This window comes from Haemorhous mexicanus, chromosome 4 (genome assembly GCF_027477595.1).
Source record: "Haemorhous mexicanus isolate bHaeMex1 chromosome 4, bHaeMex1.pri, whole genome shotgun sequence".
Taxonomy (NCBI): Eukaryota; Metazoa; Chordata; class Aves; order Passeriformes; family Fringillidae; genus Haemorhous; species Haemorhous mexicanus.
In genome coordinates, this window is record NC_082344.1 from 19369143 (window position 1) to 19392317 (window position 23175).

General features: G+C 40.3%; 1 protein-coding gene across 3 annotated transcripts in view; it reads left to right on the plus strand.

The window, feature by feature from the left end:
* The window catches only part of ZNF827 (zinc finger protein 827), a 100772-nt gene that overhangs the window by 29783 nt on the left and 47814 nt on the right, over positions 1-23175 (plus strand). For all 3 annotated transcript variants that reach the window (XR_009486154.1, XR_009486155.1, XM_059843972.1), the window contains 2 exons: positions 9634-10117; positions 21648-21881. Coding sequence is in view for 1 of the 3 variants with exons in the window: in XM_059843972.1 (XP_059699955.1) it covers positions 9634-10117; positions 21648-21881 (718 nt within the window). In the remaining 2 variants the exon portion in view is untranslated. The remainder of the gene's footprint in view (positions 1-9633; positions 10118-21647; positions 21882-23175) is intronic.

Here is a 23175-nt window from a genome sequence, read left to right on the forward strand (position 1 = left end):
TAAAGTGTATTTTTAACTCAGCCTAAGTTTTGGGCTTAAGCTGAAAATGACCTTCTGAAGGAAGCAACATCTGTGTTGATACAGAAAAATATAAAAACATGAAGAAACTGATTGTCTGCTTAGCTGAAGTACTACAAAGTGCTGAGTCTTGCAAGCTGTAGAATATTCTTGAGAAAGTTAAAATGGAACCTGTCCTCTTAGCCTTTTGATTGATAAGCTGAAGTGAAAACATTTCTCTTGTTATTGCAGTTGAGTTTTATAATAATAGTGAAATGTTTTATTATAGTTACCATTTTGTCTGTTTTAGATGAATGTGTGTAACAGGGTATCAGACTGGTGTGAGGGGGGAACAGAAATGCCTGTTCAGGTTTCATATGAGCTTACTGAACAAGAGTATGGCCATGCGTACACTCAAGAAGCTGTTCCCTTCTGTGTAAATTATTCAGATTCCTCTTGTCACAACATTATATCTTACTATGGTTTAAGTTTTTGCTAGGTCTTAAGTCATGCCCCTATGGTCTGAAGGCTCATTCCTTAACACTTCTGCTGTAGATCAGTGCACTATTCCCAGGCATCGTCAGTGTATCATGCTAATCCTTATCAAGGAAGTTCAGTGCTTATGGCTCTCTCTTTTAGGACTTGCTGTTCCATGTTGACTAGAGGGCACAGATGGCCAACCTAAGCAGAGGATGAATAGATAGGATGGGAACACAGCATGGAAAGAAAGTGTGGGGGTTTTTGTTTGTTTGTTGTCAGCTGCTGACAACCTGCACAGAAGTGTGCATCACCTAGAAGCTCACTACTCCCTGGCAAAGACCTGTTGCTGTCCCCTGCTTTGTAAAGGACATCCCTATTGTTCCCTGCAGAAATAATTGTTCTCTGCATTTTTCTGCCTTACTGGCAAAAAACATTGTTTGAAGGTTGAGGATCTATCCCTTCCTTTTTTCCCTTCTGCATGTGGTCACAGGTAGGATGTTGGACAAAATGAGAGACTTTTTCACCATCTCTGTGTGTTCTCAAAGTGATGGCTTCCTGAGGCCCTTGTGCCTTTTTCTGCTCCCCTCCCAGCATTAATGCTTTCATTAACTGAGCCTGCATCTGCTTAAAACATACTTCCTTGTACAATCATGTAGCATGTAGTGTTAATTACTTGGTGATACTGTGACTGTGACTGGGTAATGCTCAGTTAGAAACCCGAGGGGTCGGAGTCAGGCCTGCTTAACTCAATGTAAGAGATTACAACCACCTTCAGCCTCACTGTGGAGGCCTGATCTGAAGTCTCCTCCATCACTGCAGTCCAGTCATAAAGGTCATGATGGACTTGGGCATCTTTGCTGGCAGAGCTGTCCTTATTTGAGGTGAAAGCAATTATCTTACAAAACCAGGTGCTTTGCTTTTATTTTTTGGTCTTACAGATAGATGCAAAGAATCACAAGCACAACAATAGGAGATAATATTTTACCTTAGTTTGAAACAGTTTCATACACTTTTCTTAACTAAGCCATTAATAAAACTATTTTCTATCACATCAAAACTAAAGCAGGTGAATGAGGAAGGGACGTGTTAGTCTTGTGTCCAAAAGTGTCAAACAGAATTTGAATTTCTTTTGGTGGAAGTATAAATTGATAACAAGATTAAAAATAAAAGAAATACCGGATTTCTTTTCTCATTATTAACAGTGCTGCCTTAAATCTATATTAATATGATATTATAAACACTGGAACATATATAAGCCAACAGCATTCGAAATGGACTGAATGCACACCAGAAATGGTACAGTACAGCTGGGAGCTACTTAGGATGCAGTGTTCTGGTTATGCCAGCTGGGTGTGTTGATTTTCTTATTGGCTTAGTATCCTTTGGGAGCTACCTGGCCTTGTCTCCTTTCTGGCAGGCAGCCCCTGAAGGTAGAGCTGCTTCTGCTTCTCCACCTATTTCTCCCCATGTGGCAGCTGTGCCTACAGGTGAAGACAGATTTTTCAAAACCAAAAAGGCCGCTCAGAACTAAGGTACTGGGCTGGTGTTTGTCATTCATTACAAGCCAGCTTTTATTCCAGGGTGCTGTAACAAACCAAGCTTTTTTCCAGGAGCAGGTAAATCACCTTAAAATCTTTGTTTGTGCTCTTTGGTTTTCAGGGGTTTTTTCTCTGTTGATAAGAGGCAAAATGTGTTTTATTCAGCTGCTGTCCTCAAAATCTGATTATTTTGCTTTTGCATCCTCCTAGGCAACATAGCCATGAGCTTGAGCCACCTTATTGGTTTTTCCTAGCTTCTTGTAGGCATTCTCCACTGAAACTGGTTATTTGGAGATTTCATTTCCGTGAGTAGTCTGTGTGTATCCATATGGGCCTTCCTTACTGTGTCCTTAGGCTAATGACCCATAACAATATAATATATATACACTGCGTAATTTTTATGATAATTGTAACATGTCTAAGTGACTGACCCAGAACTCAACATTGCCAACATTTTTGGTGTCCTGTCTCCTGCTATGGAGGAAATCTTAATAGAGAACTGGAATGGTTCCAGCCCTGACCCACATTCGGATCTGCTTGTGCTACCCACCACATGGATGAAGCTTTCTTCCACTAAGGGCACTTTGCCAGGGCCAGCTCACAACTGGAGGCGAGGAAGTGAAAGGAGCAAGAAGGAAAACAGAAGGAAAGTTTCCACACAGACACACAACAAACAAGGGGGGCTGAGTAGCCTGCCTTTTAAGGCATGGAGTGTTAACTATAATTGTTATATTGTGTTTAGATTCCACAGTGATAGGCACCCTATAAAAATCCTAAAATAGATGCAGTGCAGAATTTTATTAGGTTTTTTTTGGAGGCAAATTGTAGTGCATGCATAACCATAAGTTTGGGCTCTTATTCCCAATAATCTGGGGGGAGCTGATTCTGGTATCACAGTATGGTTTCTAGGGATGCTGAGAGCACTGAACTGAAAATTAAGCTGGACAAAATGAATGGGCAACTGAGAGAGATGTCTTGTCCAAGCAGGCAGCAAATATTATTCTTGAGTCCTTCTCTCTGTTTTTTGAAATATATGGTCAGTTAGAATGTATTTTCTTCTTGAGACAGTATCCTGTGTACTTCTTCTTCAGAAAGCAATGGAAAGTTGTGATGTAATTCAGCAAGATGTAGTCAAGCTTTTCTGGTTTTCCTGGTAGGGATTACATTTTCCTCAGAGCAATACCACAAGCATCAGTCAGATTTTGGCCAATTGCTGCCTTTAGATCATGCATATATCTTCCTCAGCAATATCTTCCTCAGGTGGACAGATAGGCTGTGAGATCATACAGATATGTTCCAAGAAAGCAACAGGATATTAGCTGAGCACTTGGAAGGGGGAGTGAGGAAGAGGAGCTTATGGCCAAAAACAATATCTATAAATGTTCCTTGTGTTGCTATATAGGCATTAGGCAGGAATGGGTGAGCTATCTGTTGTAGCAGTGGAAAAGAAGTTTGGCCTTGTGAACATGTGGTGAAACATGAGGGTTTGATAGAAAATGAGGGAAGGGAAGATGAAGCTTAACAGGAAGGTTCAGTGCAGTAGTAGGCAGGTCATGGGATGCTCAACCACAGGATTTTCCTGCTTGGGGAGAGCAACCATCTCAGTGAGATCCAGATTAATGTTCTTGTCTAATACAAAGAGGGTTATAATCAGCCTTGCAGTTAGGGAGCCTATTAATGATATCACAGCAGGAATCAGGAAAGGTCCTGAGGAATGGAGCCAGGTGTTCAGTTCCCCTTGCCGATTTGCTTTTTCTTCTTTCTTCCTCAGCTAGTGCCAGATAACTGTATAAGCTTTCCTAATCCGTTCTGGTGAAGTATAGGACTGGTTCTTTTTAAAGCATCTTCACCTCTTGGAAGAGGGAGGTTGAATGTGTCTTGTGGGAGGGGGTTTTGTTTAAGTAAACTTGAAGAGCCCTGGTGTTGTATTGCACTGAATAGTTTATTTAGTTGTTGTTGTTGCACTGGTGATGGGCAATTTCTACTGAGCATGTTGGGTCAAGTAGATGGGTTTTCCCCCTCCCTCATCACATGGTCTCCCCCTCACACCCCCCCTGTTACACACATGGTCTGTCCCATAGGTAATTCGCCCCCCCCTCCCCAATGGCATCCCATTGGCTCCGGTCCTCTCTCTCCCGCCCCCATCTCCTAGGGTATAAAACCTCCTGTGTGAGAGTTCCACGCCCTCTTTTCTACCTGGGTGGCCCTGTCACCTGTGTCTTGCACCAAGCCAATGAACAAGATACTTGCACCCACGTGGAGAAGAGCGCCTCTCGTCTTTTACCTTCGTCCAAGCGGGTCCGTGTGGGCTGGAGTCTGAGCTAGCCGGATTGGACTCATATAAGGCCCAGGAAAACCAGGGATTACCGCACCCTGGGAGGCACCTGTGGTTCCATGACCTCCCCAGCAGCTAAGGGGAGCTAATGCAAACTTGCACAGCTTTTCAACACATAAAATCTGTGCCCAGAGTCTCAGACAGGCACCACAAATGACTTCAAGTATCTCCCTATTAGTCTCACTTTTTGCATATGAGACAAGTATAAGAAAGGACCTTAAATCTTTTCAAAAAATAATTTTTTTAACACCTAATCCAGTCCAGCACTCAGAGAGGCCTTTTTCCCCCTTGTTTTCAAGCAAAGCAAGGAAATACTTTAAAAAGGGAAATACTATATAAATAACATCTGTGTCTTGAAGGGAAGGATCAGATCAAAACTAGCAACACAGCACTAAACTTTTGAAAAGGCAGTAAGTATTTTAAGAATGAGGGAATTTGTTGGAAAAGAGCATGAAATGAAAAAGCAGAGGGCACATGCTCGATGTTAAAATGGAAAGTGTACTCAATTTTTAAATAATCCCACAAAAGAAACGTGAATGCCTGTGTCTCATAAGCAGAAAGTAGAGTCTGTGCAAAGCATTACCCAGCTTTAGGGAAGAGGAAGGGAAAAGATCAACCTCAGCAGTACCGCAGAATTGCAGGACGTGCCTGTGTCACCTTTTTCCTCACCCCTACTCTTGTTTTACCCTGTTGGGTGGGATCACATGTATTTGTAACTGTGGTACATCTGTATGGCTGGTAAATCAGCAGGGATGTTGCTTGTAAGTATGAAAAGATGACTTAAGAACTGTCTTATGATACCAGGAAAGTTACAATGTCCACAAAAAAAAAAAAAAAAAAAAAACCAAACAAAACGACAAAAGTAACAGAAAAAGCAGCACATTGATACAAATTATGTGATATGATAGGGACATGTGGTTTCTGTAAAAGAAAATCATGTGTTCCTCTACTAAGATGTTCTGAGCATGTCAGGAAAATCGTGGACTTTAAAATCAGTTAAAATTTATTTTGTCTATAAAAAAAGCCTTTGGCAAAGCTTCTCACAGAGAAGCTGCCAAATAAATTAAGCAGTGTGATGTACTATGGCAAATTAGAAATTCACCAAGAGACAGTAAAACAAAGGATAGGAAGGAATTAGCAATTTTAAGCATGACAAAAGGCTAACAGAGGGGTGTTCCATTACTAAAAGTGAAATTGTGCATATTTTAGCAAATATGATCTACACAGACTGATGTCTGTGGGTAAGAGAATTATAGATGGTGCAACCTTATGTGCATGAATTGAGATTAAAAAAGGCAAAGCTTGAAAGGGAACAAAAGGAGGCTGGCTGCCTGATAAACAGGGGGCAAATGAAGTTATTGTTGACAAATAGAAGGTACTGTACCTTGGAAACCAGAGTCTAATAATGCACCTGCCTGTTGGATATAATGAACTCTAACTGCTCAGGAAAAAATATCTGGATATTGTTATAGACGGTTCAATGAAAACCTTTTCTTGGCATGCACAGCAGTGGTTAAAAAGTACATTAGATATTTGAGTGTCTGGAGAATAAAACAGAAATAACACTGAAAATGTAACAATGTTACTATTAGCATATGGTATGCTGCCACTTCTGGTCACTGCATTAGAAAAGACATGAGAAATAGAAGGGATTTTAAAAGCTGGTAGTGAAAATTATTAGTGGGATGGCAAGAAAGGACTGCCTTTGAAGAAAGGAGCTGAAAAGAATGGGACTGCCAGGAGGGTGAGAGAGGTGTGATCAGAATAATGCTTGATAGAGAAGATGAACTGAATGGCCTCTTTTTTTCTTTCTTGTCATGTGAGAATGAGAAGGCAGCAAAAGAAACTGAGAGAAATAAAAAATTTAAAATTTTGACCAAGAGATAACTTGTACCCAAGTCTGCAAACAAAGCCTAAAGTTTGTAAGGGCACTGTAATTCTGTTGAAAATTACTGCAAGTGTCATAGCAAGCACACACTGAAAAAACTGCAGAACCACAAAATATCATTTGAGACTGGGCAGGCTGCAGGGGTAGAATCAAGAGGATACAAGTCCTTTGCCCAGTCAAGGAGAACATCCCTGGTTAAAGGAAATAAACTCTGAAGCCAGAAGCCCCTAAGTGGTTCTGGCATAAGTCAAACAGCAGTTTTATGGGATTTTGAAAGAAGCATTGTGTATGAGCAGGTTGTGCACTGTGGTTTGTTGCAGTGTAATTCAGAGAGATCCAAATCTGGCAGCAGCTGGGCTCAGGCTGGCACTTTGGGGAAAACCTGCCAGCTGCACTCTTGTCTCCTCCTGCCTGTGGTTCTTGAAGGAAGAGCTTGTTGGAGTCTAAAGAAGACATCTGATGCTTTGGGTAGCATTAGCACAGTATAAGAGCCATTCTTTGCCTCATGGAGGGAGCAGGCAGCTTTTTGGACCATAATATTGCGTGGCCTAAACCTCCCCTGTGGCTTTCTGTGTAGCTCTACGGGGTTTCTTGTTTTTCATTCTGCAGCAAGTAGTTCCTGCCTTGACTCTTTCCCCCAAATGGCAAAGAGTGGCAATTCTTGGCTCTTTTAGCTGCTGCTGAATGAGAAAATAAGGGCTAGATTTTCCTTTAGAGGGATTTTAGCTTAGCTTTAGTGTTCAAATTTTTAAATAAATGTTATTGATTTTTTGAAAATAAAATAAAAGTTCAAATCTTCTGGTGGGAATGGACTCTGGATATTGGGGGGCTTTATGGTTTTTTTTCATTTTTTCTTGGTCTAAAATTTTTCCTTTCAACACTCAAATGATTTGGGTTTGAACTCTGTCGTTCCTTGGCTATGAGTTAGAAATGCTCTTCATTTTATGAGAAATCCATTGGTGATGAAGTTACTGGTTTTGGGCAGGAGAAAAAAAATTCAAATCGAATGAATCAGTGGCTCTTATTTTCATCCATTCTCAAAAGATATTGCAGAGGTGGCATGCCATACTCCTGGGGAGAGGAGGTGGGCTCCCACACAGGCTCTGTCACTTGCCTGCTGCAGTGACAGCCTTCTGAAGGCATGGGATCGATGGTTGTGATAAGGAACTCTGGAAGATGTGGTTAAACACATCGGCAGGGAAATGCTGATTGAAGGGGATCCTGGAGAGAAACCCTGGCACACAGAATCTGTGGGTGTAAGAGATAAAGTTGCCATGGTGAGGGTGCTTGCTGCCCTGAGTACATCTCGGTGTTCTCTGTGAAGAGTGCTCACACTGCTGTGCTCACAGACCATCCTGCTTCCACTAGTGTACACAAGCAATCTGGTTGGCATTTTCATTGTAACCTGCTAAAATTTAGAATTTATTGTGTTGCTATTCTTCTGCAAGGTTGTTTTAAATAAGTGTTAGGTTAGCACTAGCTTCTTTCTCTTTTTTTTTTCCTTTTTCTCCTTGTCAGGTGCAATTATAAAATTCCAGAATTGCTTTGTCTGTAAATGTCATGCTTAGACAGTGTTGAGAATGTCATTCTGGCCAAAAGAAATTTTGTCTTGCTATCTGTCTAGCACGTCCAGAGCCACCAAAGAACCACTGAATGAAAAGTTACACAGCAGTGGTGAAATGAGTCTTCACTGAATGCAAAAAGTATGAGAAGAGTACATCGGGACATCCCCCAGCTTCACATATCAGCAGACCTGAGCTGAGGGTTTGTGTAGAACTGGAAATCCTGGATCTGAGCTCATGACTGAATTCCTCTTATAATATAGAAAATTAATCAGGCCAAGTCTAGCACTATGTGGAACTCCAGCCTGAATTCTGACAGAGCCTTTTTTGGGAAATGCTGCTGTTACCCTGGAGCACTGTGGTATCTGCACCAGGACCCTCAGGATCTAGATCTCAGCTCTGCAGGAGACTGGAAAGTGCTCAAAGCCTTAGCTAAAGCTAGGTTTTCCAAGCTCCCTCGTGTAGATCTGCAGCCCTCAGGGCTTTTGGACTCCTAAGCTGTAGCAGCAAACCTTAAATCCCTGGCACAACTGGCTTCTTCTGAGCCAAGCCCAGGGAGCAGGGGGAAGGAAGAGTGCCTACTCAGTAGTAAGGGAATCACACCTTGTTTGCCAAGAGTTCATCAAACCTCTCCATGTTTCAGGTGAAATATTTTGCATTCAACAAATTACCATTTCCCAACAAAAATCTGTCTCACTGAAATGTTTCCAACCAACTTGAGTCACAAGTGAAAGCGAATGTGTGGAGCTCAGCTGGTGCCAGTGTGTCCTGATCACATGTTCATCCATTAGTAAGGAACAAATGTATGTATTTGCCAGCCTTTTTGCAGGGAGTAGCCTGGAGTGCTGCTGTCAGGATTTTAAATTTATTTGTGAAGCTGTAGCAAAAAGATTTTTCAACAGCCTTGCTGCTATTATGCTGAGCTCAGTTGCTCCTTCTCTTTAATGAGTACTGTATGAAGCAAGAAATTGTATAATTATATGTCTGTAGTTTATATAGTTTAATGAGTGTGTCTGTTCCTATAATATGTGAGCCATTGTGTACGGATGGATGGAGTTCCCTCTGAAAGGTAATCGGGATGGAGCCTGGGGATGGCAGGCATTGCATTCATACTGGAGCATGCAGGCTCCATGACAAAGAGCCTGCAGTCCAAATATGAGGATAGTAAAATTAACTGTGATCCTTAACTGACTGATAAACTAGAATAAATGGCAGACACCATCTCTCATGTTTCTATTGTATCATAAAAGAGCTGTTTGTTTTCTGGTAGAATTAATTTGCAGCAAAGTGTTTCAATAGCTCCTTGGTATTGCCAGGTGCTGTGTTTTTACTCTAATGATACATAAATCAATGATGGACATTGCTGTGTTGGTTGGGGTTTTTTTAGCTGCTCTGAACAATTTTTATTAGTTAGTTTGCACAGAGTGATGTTTGTTTTTTAATCAAGAAAGCTATTAGTTATAGCTTGGAAGTCTTTATGCACTGACAGGTCATCAGGATCTGATTCTAAGGGCTATTTGATCCGAAGCAGATATCGTCATTTCCAAGCTACAGAAACAGATGTTCCTGATTTTTTTTTTTTTTTTGTTTTGTTTTGTTTTGTTTACACTTGAGTCCGATGCTTAAGTACTTTGACTTGTGTGAAAGAATCCTACTGTTCTTGGAGTCTGACCACTTTCCCAGTGCTCAGAATGAACAGTTCACTCATTAGGTAATATTTTCTTCTGGTTTTTTTTTTTTTTCAAACAGTGTGAGAAACAGAATTGAGATTTCTGCAATTGTATTAATCTGCCTGGCTTAATACATGCTTTTGTCTTTCACCTCTTGAACCAGGTTCATCAGCACCAGGACAGGGGTGAGACCTTCCAATGCCAGCTATGCCCTTTTACCTCCTCCCGCCACTTCAGCCTGAAACTCCACATGCGCTGCCACCAGCATTTCCTCAGGACAGAGTCTAAAATGAAGGAGGAAATGCCAGAAACTGAGGTGAAGGGGTCACCACAGCTAAACAGTGACTCCTGCCCGGGACCACAGAGGGAAGGAGTTGGGCCTGAGCTCCCAGGATCGGCATCTGTAGCCAAAACACCCGATGTGGCTGGGCAGCCTTCTGGGGCTGTTCCACCTTTGCTGGTGAAAGAAGAGCCCAAAGACGACACTGGTGCCTCAGCTGCACCTTTTGCCCTTAGCACTGTTGACAGAGCCCCAAACAACGCAAAGCTGAAAGACTCCTCTGACTTCGTGGCCAATACAGCATCAGCACTATTCAGCCAAGACATCTCCGTCAAGATGGCATCAGATTTTCTTATGAAGCTGTCAGGTAATTGAGCAGCAGCATTGGCTGCTCTTTTATGGGCTAGGAGACACTTTGTCTTGGTTTTACTAAGTCAAGGAATTGCTAGGAGCAAAACATTGTAGCTTCTTAACTTATAATTTCTTGTTTCTTTTGGTAGCAGAGGTGTATGGTGAAGGGCACAGGGGGAACAGTGAGATGAAAGAGGGGTTTTGCTGTTTAATTGCTGGGATTAGGAGTGAGAACTGTTTATCCAGGCTTTCACGTTCATTAGCATTTACCTTGGCAAACCTCTTTTGATGCATTTTCCAGGCATGCTGAATACCTATAGTTCCAGTTTGAAATCACTGAGGGTCATCTAAATGCTCAGCATGTTCAAAAATTCAGTTTTTAAGTTTTCTGCCTTTATCCTCCTGTTAAAAAGGACCAGTAAAGGATTGGTCACCTTCCTTTCCAAGCAGTATTTGAGGCCTATGCTGTGAATGCATGGAAAGTGTGATTGTTACTGCTTTTGGGTTTTGTTGCTAACACTTTTAAAAGAACAGCAGTCCTAGAAATTCATGTACAACTTTTAAAAATTATTATTATTTTAATCAAAATCCATATCTAATGAAACACATATTTAGTGCTTTTTCACTGTTAGAATATTTCTCAAAGAATGATATTCATGTGTTAGACTGAAGTGTAGAATCTGTTTAGGGTGGATCTGTTATATTTTATGTGCTCTTTTATTGATTTGACTGACTACTTCAGAACAGTTGATATGCTGGTGAGGTGTTCTATGCCAAATGCTTTTGAAATTGGCCTTGAATTTTTTGAAGAGAAAGAAGTCAAGAAAAATGTCACTCAATGAGCTTCTCTTTCGTAAGGAAATCTCGGTCCCCATGGGAAATTTTAGGCTTTGGAGATAGAAGAAAACCTTTACAAGAGAAAATAATTAGTCAGCTTTCTCCTTTAAATGGAAAGTAAGTTGTCTTTGAGCAAATTTTGTCAGATAAATGAAAGAATTAGTTCTGTCTTAATGTCCAGCCTGGGTGAAACTACAGCCATTTGTTAGGAAAATCTTTCTTTCCTCATCTTCCCAGATCTTTATACCTCTGGGATCACAGTTCTGTGAGGAATTGAGTAGAATGGGTTAATACAAGAGATCAAGACTGAGGCTTCATGGAGCCAGCCAGGAAAAGAGAAAACAGCTGAGGGCAAGCAGGAGGTGAATTGGGCTGGCACAAATGGCTTGCTGTGTTGGTTGGAAGAAGCCACAGGACCTCCCCCTGAAAAAAATATTAAACAATCTGTCAATATAAATGATTATTCTGACTGACAAAAAGCGGGCAGGGTGAGTCTGTTTGGATTTGCTTGTACATTTCTTTGGTTGAGTTTCAAATTGGGACTTGATATGCAATCCATCTGACTGTCCAACAGCTGTCCCACACATGTTGTTGTGCCGATATCGATCTTAAACTCGGGTTGCTGTGCACGAAGAGGCTCTGCACATCAGCAGGGCTGGCCTGGGGAGGGTGGTGCTCGTGATGGCTGCATGGAGCAGGAATGAGAGCAGAGTGCAGGGGGGGGGGGGGGGAAGCCTGAAAGCTGAGAGAACATACGACAATTTGGTGTGTGTCTTTTCATGTAGCAGTTGATGGGAAGCTGTTCACAGTTTGGCAGACGGTCATGTTTTCAGTGTCTGCTCTGCTGGCATCAGAGAAGGGATACAAATGTACATTATTCATGCAAAAGGCCTATGCAGTTATTTTATGGTGACTTACTAAAGGTCTTGAAACCTGACTTGTATGCACTGTTACCTAGCAACATGTTATAAAGTCGCTGGGGGAGTTAGATGTATCAGTAATTTTGTATGTGTGCATATTTGGATTAAAATGTACTGCCAGTCACCAAGTTTGCTATGCAGGAAGAGCAATGTCAGAAGGAAGGGAATTTCTTTTCTTCTGAGATTTATGTTGTGTTACATACATTTGGTTCATGCTTTCCTCTATACAGAGTGCATAAATTTAGAGTAGAAGTAATTCTCTTTTAGCAAGTTGGCTGAGTATTAGCTGCAGTTCTGATGGTTCAGCTCTGATGAACAAAGTTCCTTTGAGTGATTTCTTTATTACGACAGTCTTGTTAGGCCCATCAGAGCTTCAATTATTTGCCCTACCTTTCCAATGATCTAAATCTTTTGACATCTCAAATTGTATATGCCAATTTTTAACAGCCAACACAGATTTTTCGAGACCAAATTATGTCAAAACAATCTAATTTTCTTCTCTGACAGGCCTTGTGGCTAGGAAAGAAGCAGTAAATAGATATATAGACTTTTTGAATTTGGCATTTATTCTTATTGAATATTGATCTTCTAAATGAACATTTATTTTCGCTTGCCAATGTTTATTGCTCCTCTTCTTGCTTGGTGTCAATCTGTGTACCTCCAGTTTCATGGGAAACCTGCTGATGTCCGTTCATCATATCCACATCTCTCCAGTTCAGAGACAAAGGGTGTCACATGTGACAGTGTCAAATGCTTGGCACAAGTCTGCTCTGCCCCTGTCCACCAGTGCTGTAGTTCCACCAAATTTGTCAGGCATGATTTGCCTCTGATGAAGCCACGTAGGCTGTCACCAACCACTTCTTTGTTTTCCATGTGCACAGTTTCCAGGAGAGTGGAGATTAGAGTAAATAATCATAATATTATTGTCATTAGGACAAAAAGTTAAAGGATTGTTTCACCGTAGGATTTCAGTTAGTATTAGGAAAATCTTTCCCAAGCTGAGGTATTTATACCTCTAGGATAGTTTGGCTGGAGAGATTGTGGCATCCCTGCCACTGGGGAGATGTAAAAACAGCTGCCTGTCAGATATGGCTGGTCACATATGAAGCAGTAAGATGGACTAAATCTTTGGATCTCAATCAGTGGACCATAGGAATGTCAGAAGCAGTGGCAAGAAATGTTATCTGAACTAAAACAAGCAGCAAGATGCAGAGATGCAAATTGAGGGAAAATTCACAGATATTTGAAGTTTAGACCTGATTTGGAGTGGGCCAGAGATGAATTATGGTGACACTGCCCAAAACAGCCATTCAGGTTTTTTTCAGAAAGGTTCAGGGGATCTTTAGATTTAAAGAGATTGAGAAATACTGGTGGGTGACCTTTTCAAGACCACTTCATGCCTAATTCTGTGCCATTGCTTGCCAGAAAGATCTTTAGTTACATGTTTTATGAAATAAGGCATAACACAAATCACCAAATGCAAATCTAAACCTCAGAACAAATCTTGATTATTTTTTCCCCCCTAGATTCAATCCTCTAGGTCCTAGTTTAAGGTAGGAGAGGATTTTAAATTCACAAGAAATTTAAAAGGGTTCTCTGACACTTTATTCAGAGTTTTTAGTAAAGACAATTAGCAGATACTCAACACATAAAAAGAAGAATATTTAATCATGGGCATGTTTTTAACTTCAAATCTTGCTCCTCTGATTTCAGTAGGTCTGCTTGTACACTTTAAATTTTTCCAATATTTTGCTGTAGCAGTGCTTTGTCAGATTGTTTTCCTCCCCCAGTCCATTAATTCCATGTTAAAACTTTATAACAGCATTCATGTCTTAATTTAAAGAGTATTTGATTTTCCTGTTTCAAAGATTTCAGTGGCAGACATTATACAACACATGTCTTTAAATACTGGTGTCCTTCCACCCACTTTTCAGGCTTGAGTTTTGGTGTTGGTTTTTTTTTTTTTTACAATGAAGATTTCTTTTACAATGATCCAAACTACAATGGCCAGTGTACCCTAGTGATGTTATTACTGTGCCTACGTTATGTGCCGCAGTAACTTTTAACATTTGGAAATAAATGAATCCCCACAAAATGAATGGGATTCTTGCACTATTGCTCTCCATGGGATTCTGTGTGGAAACAGTAATTGGTACACATCTTTCATTGCTGGCCTCTCTCCCCCACCTCTCTGGGTTTAAACTAGTGCTTTGCTCCAGCAATCAGGTCTCTTCATCTTGTGGAGTGGTATCAAGTGTGCCCTGCCTCTGCTGGTTTTTTTATGTTCCCCAAGTTACTTGCATGGAAAACCTTAAAAGAAGACAGGAGAAAGAAGCTAAAATGCTGAGGGTTTGGGGCTGGCTGTTAAACCAATTAGAAACTGCTTTCTCTCAGTTTGTCGTGTCTGCTGTCACTGTCATGCGCGGAGTCAAGTCTTTATTTTGGGAAATAAAGTCACCATGGGACTTTGGTGACTATCCAAAATATTTGGGCTTTTCATTCATGTTTTATTAGCTGATTCCATTAATGGAATAATGAGAGAGTAAATCATCAGACAGCTACATACAGCATATTAGTAGAAAAGCTAACTAATCATTTAGATTATTTGTTCTGTTTGGCTCTTGAAAATTACTGTGTTCCTTAAAGGTAACACAAGCAATTTGAAATGTTTTATCATTTGCCATTGACTGTGCTGAACTGGCTGGCTTGAACTTTTCAAAAAGCTATTTTTAATAAAATAAAAGCATATCCAATTTAATTGCCATAATTTATGTATTTGAGTAGCAAGTTCCAAAGAAAAGACCAGGCTGTCTATGTTTGGGATTCGTAGTTTATCTCAGAATGTAAAATTTAAATTAGAATATGTAAGTGCACAGGACTGGCAATTATTGAGCCATGTCCTTAACTTAAAAATACTGTGGATTCCACAATGCTGCTGTCAGTGTAAATACCCCTCATGTCATCAAGTTCTCCCTTTGAAGTCTCTCCAGATTCACATTTTCCTAGTTTCCATATAGACCTTTAGCTTGAAGTAAAATTCTGATATGCAATAACACATCTACTTGGGCAAATAAAATCTTGTTCTTATCTTTGCTACTGATATATCATCACCCTGATAATCTCTTTTCAGCAATTTCTAGTCTTGCATCTACAATTTTCTAACGTCCTTAAAATCACAGCGTCGTGTTTTACACCTTGAAGGAACATGTAGAATTTAGCAAGATAAAGCAGTGTAGTCTCTGTTCTAATCCAGCAATTTAAAATGCAGAATAACAAACACCTTTTCTTTGTGTGTACTCAGTCCAATACAACTTAAAAAAAGCCAGCAATATAATTCTGGACCAGGTCTGTGCTTACAATTTAATGTCTACACAAACTCTTACATTAGGAGTATAGGACTGGACTAGGCTAATGGCTCCTCTGTTTCCCTGAATACACCATTACTCTGGGCAGAAGTCTGAGCTCACGAGCCTTTCTCTCTCATCTATCCAAAATGGGATTTGAAAACACTGTTAGTTCAATCATCTCTGATTGTTTGTTTTGTTTTTTGTTTTGTTAAACAAATATAAAGGCCGGTCTGGTGATATTTCTCTCCCCTGTTTTTGCTCCTTTGTAGAGAGAAGACATTCCAAAATTGCAAGTAATTCTTTCTTATCAGCAATAAATTCCTTCTTGCTTTTTTCGCTGCTTCTTCTCTTTTCTCCAGTGTCCTCAGAATCTTACCTGTTCCGCTGCTATTTTGCTTTTCATCTGGAAAGGAGGAAATGTTTTTTAGCAGATGTTACAGCTTTGTTTACCCTGTGGGACTTTGGCTCAGCAGCAGACATCTTGGGGTGTAAGGAGGGATGTGTGGTTCTGCTCCTGCCTTAGCAATTTGCCTGATTCCTTCATTCCACTTGGACTAGAACACAGGGAGATTTTGAGGGCACAGCAGCAGGATAGTCATTCTCCTTTGCTATGTCTCATTGTGCTTTGCTCCAGCTTTCTAAACACAGAGCAGCTTTAAAGAAGATCAGTTTACTTAGCTGGTCTTTCTTAACCTAGGCTTGCAGTTTCTAATGTACCTAAGCAATATGGTTTGGAAGACCTCATGTTTTAAGTGATCTCCTGAAGCCCAGGGGTGCTAGGTTGTGGCATCATATTTGTGGTTGTCTATTCTGCCATTGCACTGCTTTGATAAAAAGAATTGTTGTCATGCTGAGCACCCTTGAGTCAGGAGTAGCTTTTTCATTGGTAATGCCTCTTCTGTCCCTTATAGCCCTATAGGTTAGTTAGGGCAGAGTAGAGAGCTTTAAAATTCAGGTGTAATTGACTGAGAATTCCTAGAAGGGTTGGGTAGCATGAAGTGCTCTGGAACATATTAATACTCCAGGGCAAAAGGCACTAAAAGGAACTGGTAGACCAGCTAGATGTCCTGCCAGAAGAAGAGTATTTCTCCTTTTGGGCCACCTACCATGTATGCAGCCTCTCTGGTTAATCAGATGAACATAATTTATCAGCCCAATTGGATTTTAGTCTGGAGGTTCTCCAACAGGTTCCAATACCATAGATTTTTCTTGCAAAGCAGTTAGCTCACTGGGGGCTGCTTCTGCAGTGTTTGTGGCCCTCTCCCAGTTCTTGAATGTCATCAAATATAAGCCATGGTCTCCATGCAGAATGCCAATTCCTACCTGGACGTTTCAACTGCTTGAGAATAGAATAGTAAATTACTCAAGACACAGCCTTTATTGACCACAGCTGCCTTCAGGGTGATGTGATGCCCACTGTCAAGGGACTTTGTCCTCCAAATACAGCAGAACTGATCTGTCATAGGCCTTTGGTTCATTTTAACCACCACAGCTCAGAGCTTACTGTCTGGGATGGAAGTTTCATCATAGTTCCTTTCAACACAGACTCTGTGGATGCTGTTTCTCATGGCCTTTTTTGGTGGCAGAATTTTTGTTGTGGATTCTGGTTTTTTCTTCATGTTTTTCTCTCAGGCAGATGGAGCAGTGACCAGCTTCTTGCTTATTGTGACTTGTAAAATTGAGCTTGGCTTGGAAGTAATCAGGCCATTTTTCCTCATTCAGTTATAAACATTTTGAGCATTTAGAAATCCTCTTAAGTGGACTGATGGAGTTACTAGCTTCTACCAGAGTGTTTCAGATTAGTGGCAGATGCCCAAAGCTTTTCTTGTGGCATTTGGCAGTTTCAGGAAAGTGTTATAACTTTCATCATCTACTTTTGCCAAATGGCTCAAATGGTTCCAGTTGCCAGGAAGATAAAAATCAGCAGTCTGGAATATTCTTTGATCTGTGTTTTTTCTGGATATGGAATAGAACAAATGGAGCATTATCCACTGTGCTTGAGAGATTCCTGCTTGTTGGTTTCATTTGCTATGTGGGTTTGTTTTGTTTCCTTGCTGTGTATTTCAAAATTAAATTGCTGGGGTTTTTTTATTCAGTGTGCAGACAACACATCCTTCATTCTGTTCTCACTGCTGTTCAGAATGAATGTAAATTAAATACAAATTAGGATATGTGTGTGTATCTATTTTTGTATGTAGATAGAAGATACTCTTCCTTCTGGGGAGTAATAATTTTGTCGTTCAAATATATTTTAATAACATTCAACATATTCTTTTTAATTCTTAAAGCCTAGTTCTAATTTTTTTTAAGGATTCCCCAGTCATGGGATTTTTAAAAACTGGTCATAGTAAAATTTTATTTCCCTTACTTGCAATTTCTTTTCTTACATCTGTTTATTGTTTTCCGTAAAATGACGTGGATGCATCACGCTTGCTATTCCCCATGTGTTAGCAATTTTGTCCAGAGTTGTGGATCCAAGATGGGACAGAGGCAAGAGTGGTGGGAACTTTTTTTGTTTAGGGGGTCTTTTTTGTGTTGTGGGTTTTTTCCCCCTCTAGCTTTTATGTATGAATCTGATAAATGAGACAACCTGCCCTTTTTCATTTGTCCTTCTGTTTTAGCTTCATTTACATTGGACTCTGCTTTAGTATATTTCAAGAAAGAGTAAAAACCATATTAATTGTAGCAATTGCCTTGAAACTGACCCAGTAGTTGTCTGATTATGATTTTATTTTCTGGGGGGAGAAAAATGAGGCAAATAACTCTTCTATTTTTGTGATTTATCTACAATTTAAATGTTTGGTTTTTAGAAAACATCATCAGTTCAAGGAATGTGCTGCCAGTTAATTAAAGAAATAAGACTCTGCTTCTTTCCTAATTTATTAATTCCTTCTTCTGTCCAAAACAAAGCAGGTAAAGCAGGTAGACTAGGCAGAATCAGTGACATGGGTAAGAACAGCAGTCTGGGATTCTCTTCCTTCATGTAATACTGCCAAAGGCAGACCTTCAGGGCTTCCTCTGCATTGGGGCACCCTGACTATGTTATTTTTCTCATTGGTGAAGCATTGTAAATACACAGAGTATTAAAATCTCATGAAGAGCTCATTTAGATTATGTCTGATGCTGTGCTGGTAGATTTGATTTCAACATGGTTTTATCATTGTTACCCTGGATGATGGCTCAGAAGTGTGAGGAGGCAGTGTCTCCTAGCAGCACATACTGACACTGCAGGAGGGATCACATGTGGGGTAGGGACAGAAAGGGAAAGGTGTACAGGGGAAAGGAGGGAAACTTGATTCATTCTGGATCTATCACTTCATGGGATCAGTCAGCTTGGCAAAGACCTCTGAGATCATTGAGTCCAATGCATGACCAAGCACCCCCTTGTCAACCAGGCCATGGCACTGAGTGCCACATCCAGTTTTCCCTTAAACTCCTCCAGGGAAATGACTCCACCACCTCCCTGGGCAACCCATTCCAATGTCTCATCAACCTTTCTGGAAGAAATTCTTCCTGATGTCCAACTTAAACTTCTCTTGATGCAGCTTGGAACTATTTCCTCTTATCTTGTCTGTCTGTCTGTCTGTCTGTCTGTCTGTCTGTCTGTCTGTCTGGGACAAGACAGACATGGCTACAGCCTCCTTTCAGGTAGTTGTAGAGTGATAGTGGCCCCCAAGCCTTCTTTTCTCCAGGCTAAACACCACCAGTTTCCTCAGCCACTTCTCATAAAACTTGTGCTCCAAACCCTTCCCAGCTCTGTTGCCCTTCCCTAGACTCACTCCAGCACCTCAATGTTCTTCCTGAATTGAAGGGCCAAGAACTGGACTATCACTAAACTCTTTAAACTCTGGAATGATCTACCTTGAAATTTTGGTCCTCTGAGCTATTAGAACTTGTCTTCATCTTAGTAGGGTTTGAGGATACCCTGGGATGAAGAGCATCAAGGCACCACCTTACACCTGCCCTTAGACTGGATCACACTGGCTGCTGACTTTTGACTTGGTGATAAGAGGGTTTAAAAAAAATGCTAATTTCTTCCAAAAGCATTCCTTTTGATCTTTTTTCTTGTGATAAGGTAATGCAATAAGTATCTGCCACTGCATACTATAGCAACTAACTCTTGTAATAAGTACCTTGCTTAAGTCTGTGCTATTATCTGAATTCTGTTACATTCTGTTTGTTTATGGATGTTTTTGCCATGGCATATGGTTGCAAACTTACACTGACCTATGCAAGTTTAATATCACCTCTATTTTAAATGGTGGAAGAGTGTAGGCTCACTCAGCTTGTAGTGCTTGCTCTACCTGGCTCATTTTCTGCCCTGGTTCATGGCAGAGACAAGGCTGGGTCCACAGGTTAATGGTTGTTCTCAGTGGGTCATCTTTACCTCTTCACTCACACTCATGCTTCCTTTATTTTCTGGGACAAATTTGAATTAATAACTTTTTGAAATGAATAAATTCAAAAGACCTTTTCTTTCCCCAGTGTTCTCTGAACAGTTCAGGCAGACTGCTCTCTCTCAGTTGCATTCAGATCCTGGTGGAGGTATTTTTCATATCAGCATAGCAGCTGGAGTGGCATATTTTAAAAGCAAAGGACAGCAGAAGGTAATTCAACAGAGAAGGCTTGGGTCTCTTTGTTTTTGTGACTGTTCATCACCCCAGGTCAAACCCCAGAATAGACTGAGGCCAGGATAAAGAAGACAGATGGAATTTTTTTGTTAGTACCTTAGTAAAGTTAAGATTGGCTTGAGAGCTCTAACTTGTGTTTTTATGGTTTAAAGCATGTTTTAATGTTTCATATTTCTGCTTTCACTCTTCTTTGTAAAATAAAAAAATGCAAAAGCAATTCCTAATGCTGGTAAAAGCTCCTATAGGTTATGTTAAAAATTCCAGATATAAGGTAATGTAATTTTTGAAGTGATTGGAACTAATGTGTATGTGCACATTGCTTATGTGTGCACTCTTTATACCAATTGCCTTGATCCTGTTCTTCGGTAATGGCTTGCCCAGCAACATGGAGGAAAATCAAACTCTGAAGTACGGATTGAAAAGATGCATTGTGTTACAGAGTAATGCAGTAGCTCTAAAAATCATTAGCACACCCCCAAAGACAAACATAAAATATTTGACCTGTGTGGAAATGAACAAAGCCTCAAAGTAGCAAATGTGTCTGATTCTGATAACAATGGCAATTGTACCTCATATTTTAGAGTTCAGGTGTCTGGGAGATGGTGAGCACTTCATGGTAGGATGCAGGAATTTGGGTTCTCTAGGAGTTTTGGGGGAATTGCTGAGAAGGAGAATGTCTCAGGAAATAAGCCAAAAAAATGAGGAGACAGAGTAGGTAAGAAGCTGAATTGGAGGAGAAAGTAGACCAAGGGTTTAAGCAGGTGAATGTTGCCAGATTTTGTCTTTTGTGTTTGTGGAGACAGAAGTTTAGAGAGGTAGGAAAAATGTAAACTTGCCAAAGTTAAAGGCACTCAAAGAGTCATCTGCTGTGTGTTACTGAGAATTTAAAGTGACATTTTGACCAAGAAAAGGTCACGAACAGAGAGGGAAAGAAGTATCTCTTCATGGTTAAATAAAAAAAAAAATAGAAGATTTACTTGAAGAATAGTGCAACTTCTTTAGCTTTCTGCTTGTTGTGCCTCTGCCCCTGAATTTATGTTGGCTGGGCTTGGAAGTATTGTTTAAGAGCTGTTCTGATTTTATCCTTTTAACCAAACCCCGTGCAGAGGTTCTGCTGCTGTCAAGAGGTATCAGAAAGACCCTCCAAGCATTGCTCACTGTGTAGATCTTCAGCAGCTCCCCATGGTCTCCTTACCCTCCTCTGAGGCTGTATAGCTGCTTAGGAGGAGTATTCAAAAGGAGTATTTTAAACTTACTCTCTTTCTTTTTATGGGTATAGAGCTTGGAACAGTGCAGAGCTGTCTTCTAAAAATCTCTTAGTTCTCTTCTTAATACAGCAACTTTTAGGAACTCAGAATTTGCTATCTTTTCCCTTTCACTTCCCTCTTAGGTTTTCCATCTTCCCACTCTTCATATCTTGCCTGTCTTCCATGTGTTAAAACCTTAGTATGTCATACCCATGGGCTTTGCCAAATTTGCCCTTAGGTGAAATGAGGTTTTAAACTTCCACCAAGCCTGTAGAAAACCTACAGACCAATGACAAGGGAAGAGCTTTTAGGAGGAGCAGGGGGGAAAAAAGTGAGAGAATGTTCTTCTGAGCTTTGGTACATGCAGTTGTTGTGTTTCAAAACTGCCCCTTTGTAGAAAAGGTGCAGAAGTTTGTTTGTCCCTTGAAGCATGTTTGAGCACGGTTTGATGTGTCTGCTGCCTGTACCTGCTCTAGCATTTCTCAGGTTATGGTTTCTTCCTGTTACTAGCTGTTCCAGGAATATGTATTACACTAAGTCTCACTTCTTTCCTTCTCTTAACAGCTGCAAATCAAAAAGAGCCCTTGACTCCTAATTTTAAAGTGAAAGAGGAGCCTAAGGATGAAGAAGCTGGAAGTTCAGCCGTGTCTCAACCCAGCTATGTGTTCAGCCAAGAGTCTGAAGCCTCAGCTCCAAATGTCCCTGAAGAGAAACTCAAGCCACAAGAAGCACAGGCAAATGTGATGAGGCATGACATGTCAGTCAAGGCAGCATCTGAGCTCCTCATGAAGCTCTCAGGTAGATATTTCATTTAATAATACTGAATTTTAAATTTTTTTTTTTTTTTTTTTTTTTTTTTTTTTTTTTTTGTGTACGTGAGCAGAGTTACCTTGCAAGAAGGTAGGTTCAGCTTTAGTAGCAAGCCAAGGAACAATTGAAAAGGCATGTCTACAAAGTGTCACGTATGTGAAATATCTCAGTTTGGTCTGTAGCCACACTATCTAATTATCTCTGCTCTGATTTTCAAATTAATGACTATGGAATAGGTCAAAAGAAATGATGCCTTAAAGCTTTTAAGTGCTATAATTTTTTTAATGTACCATGTAAATTTAACCATGTTAATACCAATTTATTCACAGGTGTCTCTTCATTAACATCATAAGAACATTTCTGTACTTTACTATACCTGACATAGCTTTATATAATATGACTTTTAAAGCTTTTATTTTTTTCTGGCAATACATTGTACTCAAAATTATAAGATACACTGTTAAAAAAAATTGTGTAAACTGAGCCAGCTTTCTGCATTTAGCAAGACCACTTGAACTTGCTTCCATTGCTTCAGGGATAGATTCTTCTGCCAGACAAGTAGGCAGTGTACACATATAGGCAGTGTTAAAGCTGGAGGGAGTCAAATAAAATGTATGTTCTGCTAATTATGATTTGTCTACCTTTCAGAATCAAGGTTTAAGAGAAAGTAAAAGGGTTGAAGTCTTCCCACTGGGATCAGGTTAAGTGAATGATGAAAAGGCTTTGAATTTCTAACTGACCAGTTTTTAGGACCAAGACATGAAAGTCGGTCTGGCAGGCTGGGTTTTGTGCTTCTGCACCTGAACTGGAGCTGGATCTGATAGATTTTAAGTCTTTTCCAAAACTGGACAAGACTTGTTTTTTTAATTGTGCCAAAGTCATGCAACAAATGCTGGTGGGAATGCTTACAAGTTTAGTAACTTTTGAGATCCCTGTCAAACCTACCTGAAATCAGTTGTCTTGATTGGACACTGTCAGCTGTGAATTTGAGCTCAAACGCAAAAACTATCTGAAAGCCTTGAGCTGACTAGGATCTCCCCCATAAAACATGTCATTAATTCACTCCTCTTCATGTCTTCACATTTTAATTTGCAGAAGAATTTTAATCAAGCCTTCCATGTTAATGGTGCAAAATTGTTTCCCAAGTACAAAAGCCAACCAGAGCACCAGTTTCCAGACTTTTTTTTCTCAGACTCCCAAATACAAACCACTTGGTTATTGGTGTAATTCACAGTTGCTGCTGGTAACTGGTTTGAGTGAGGTGTTTTGGTAACAAAATTTT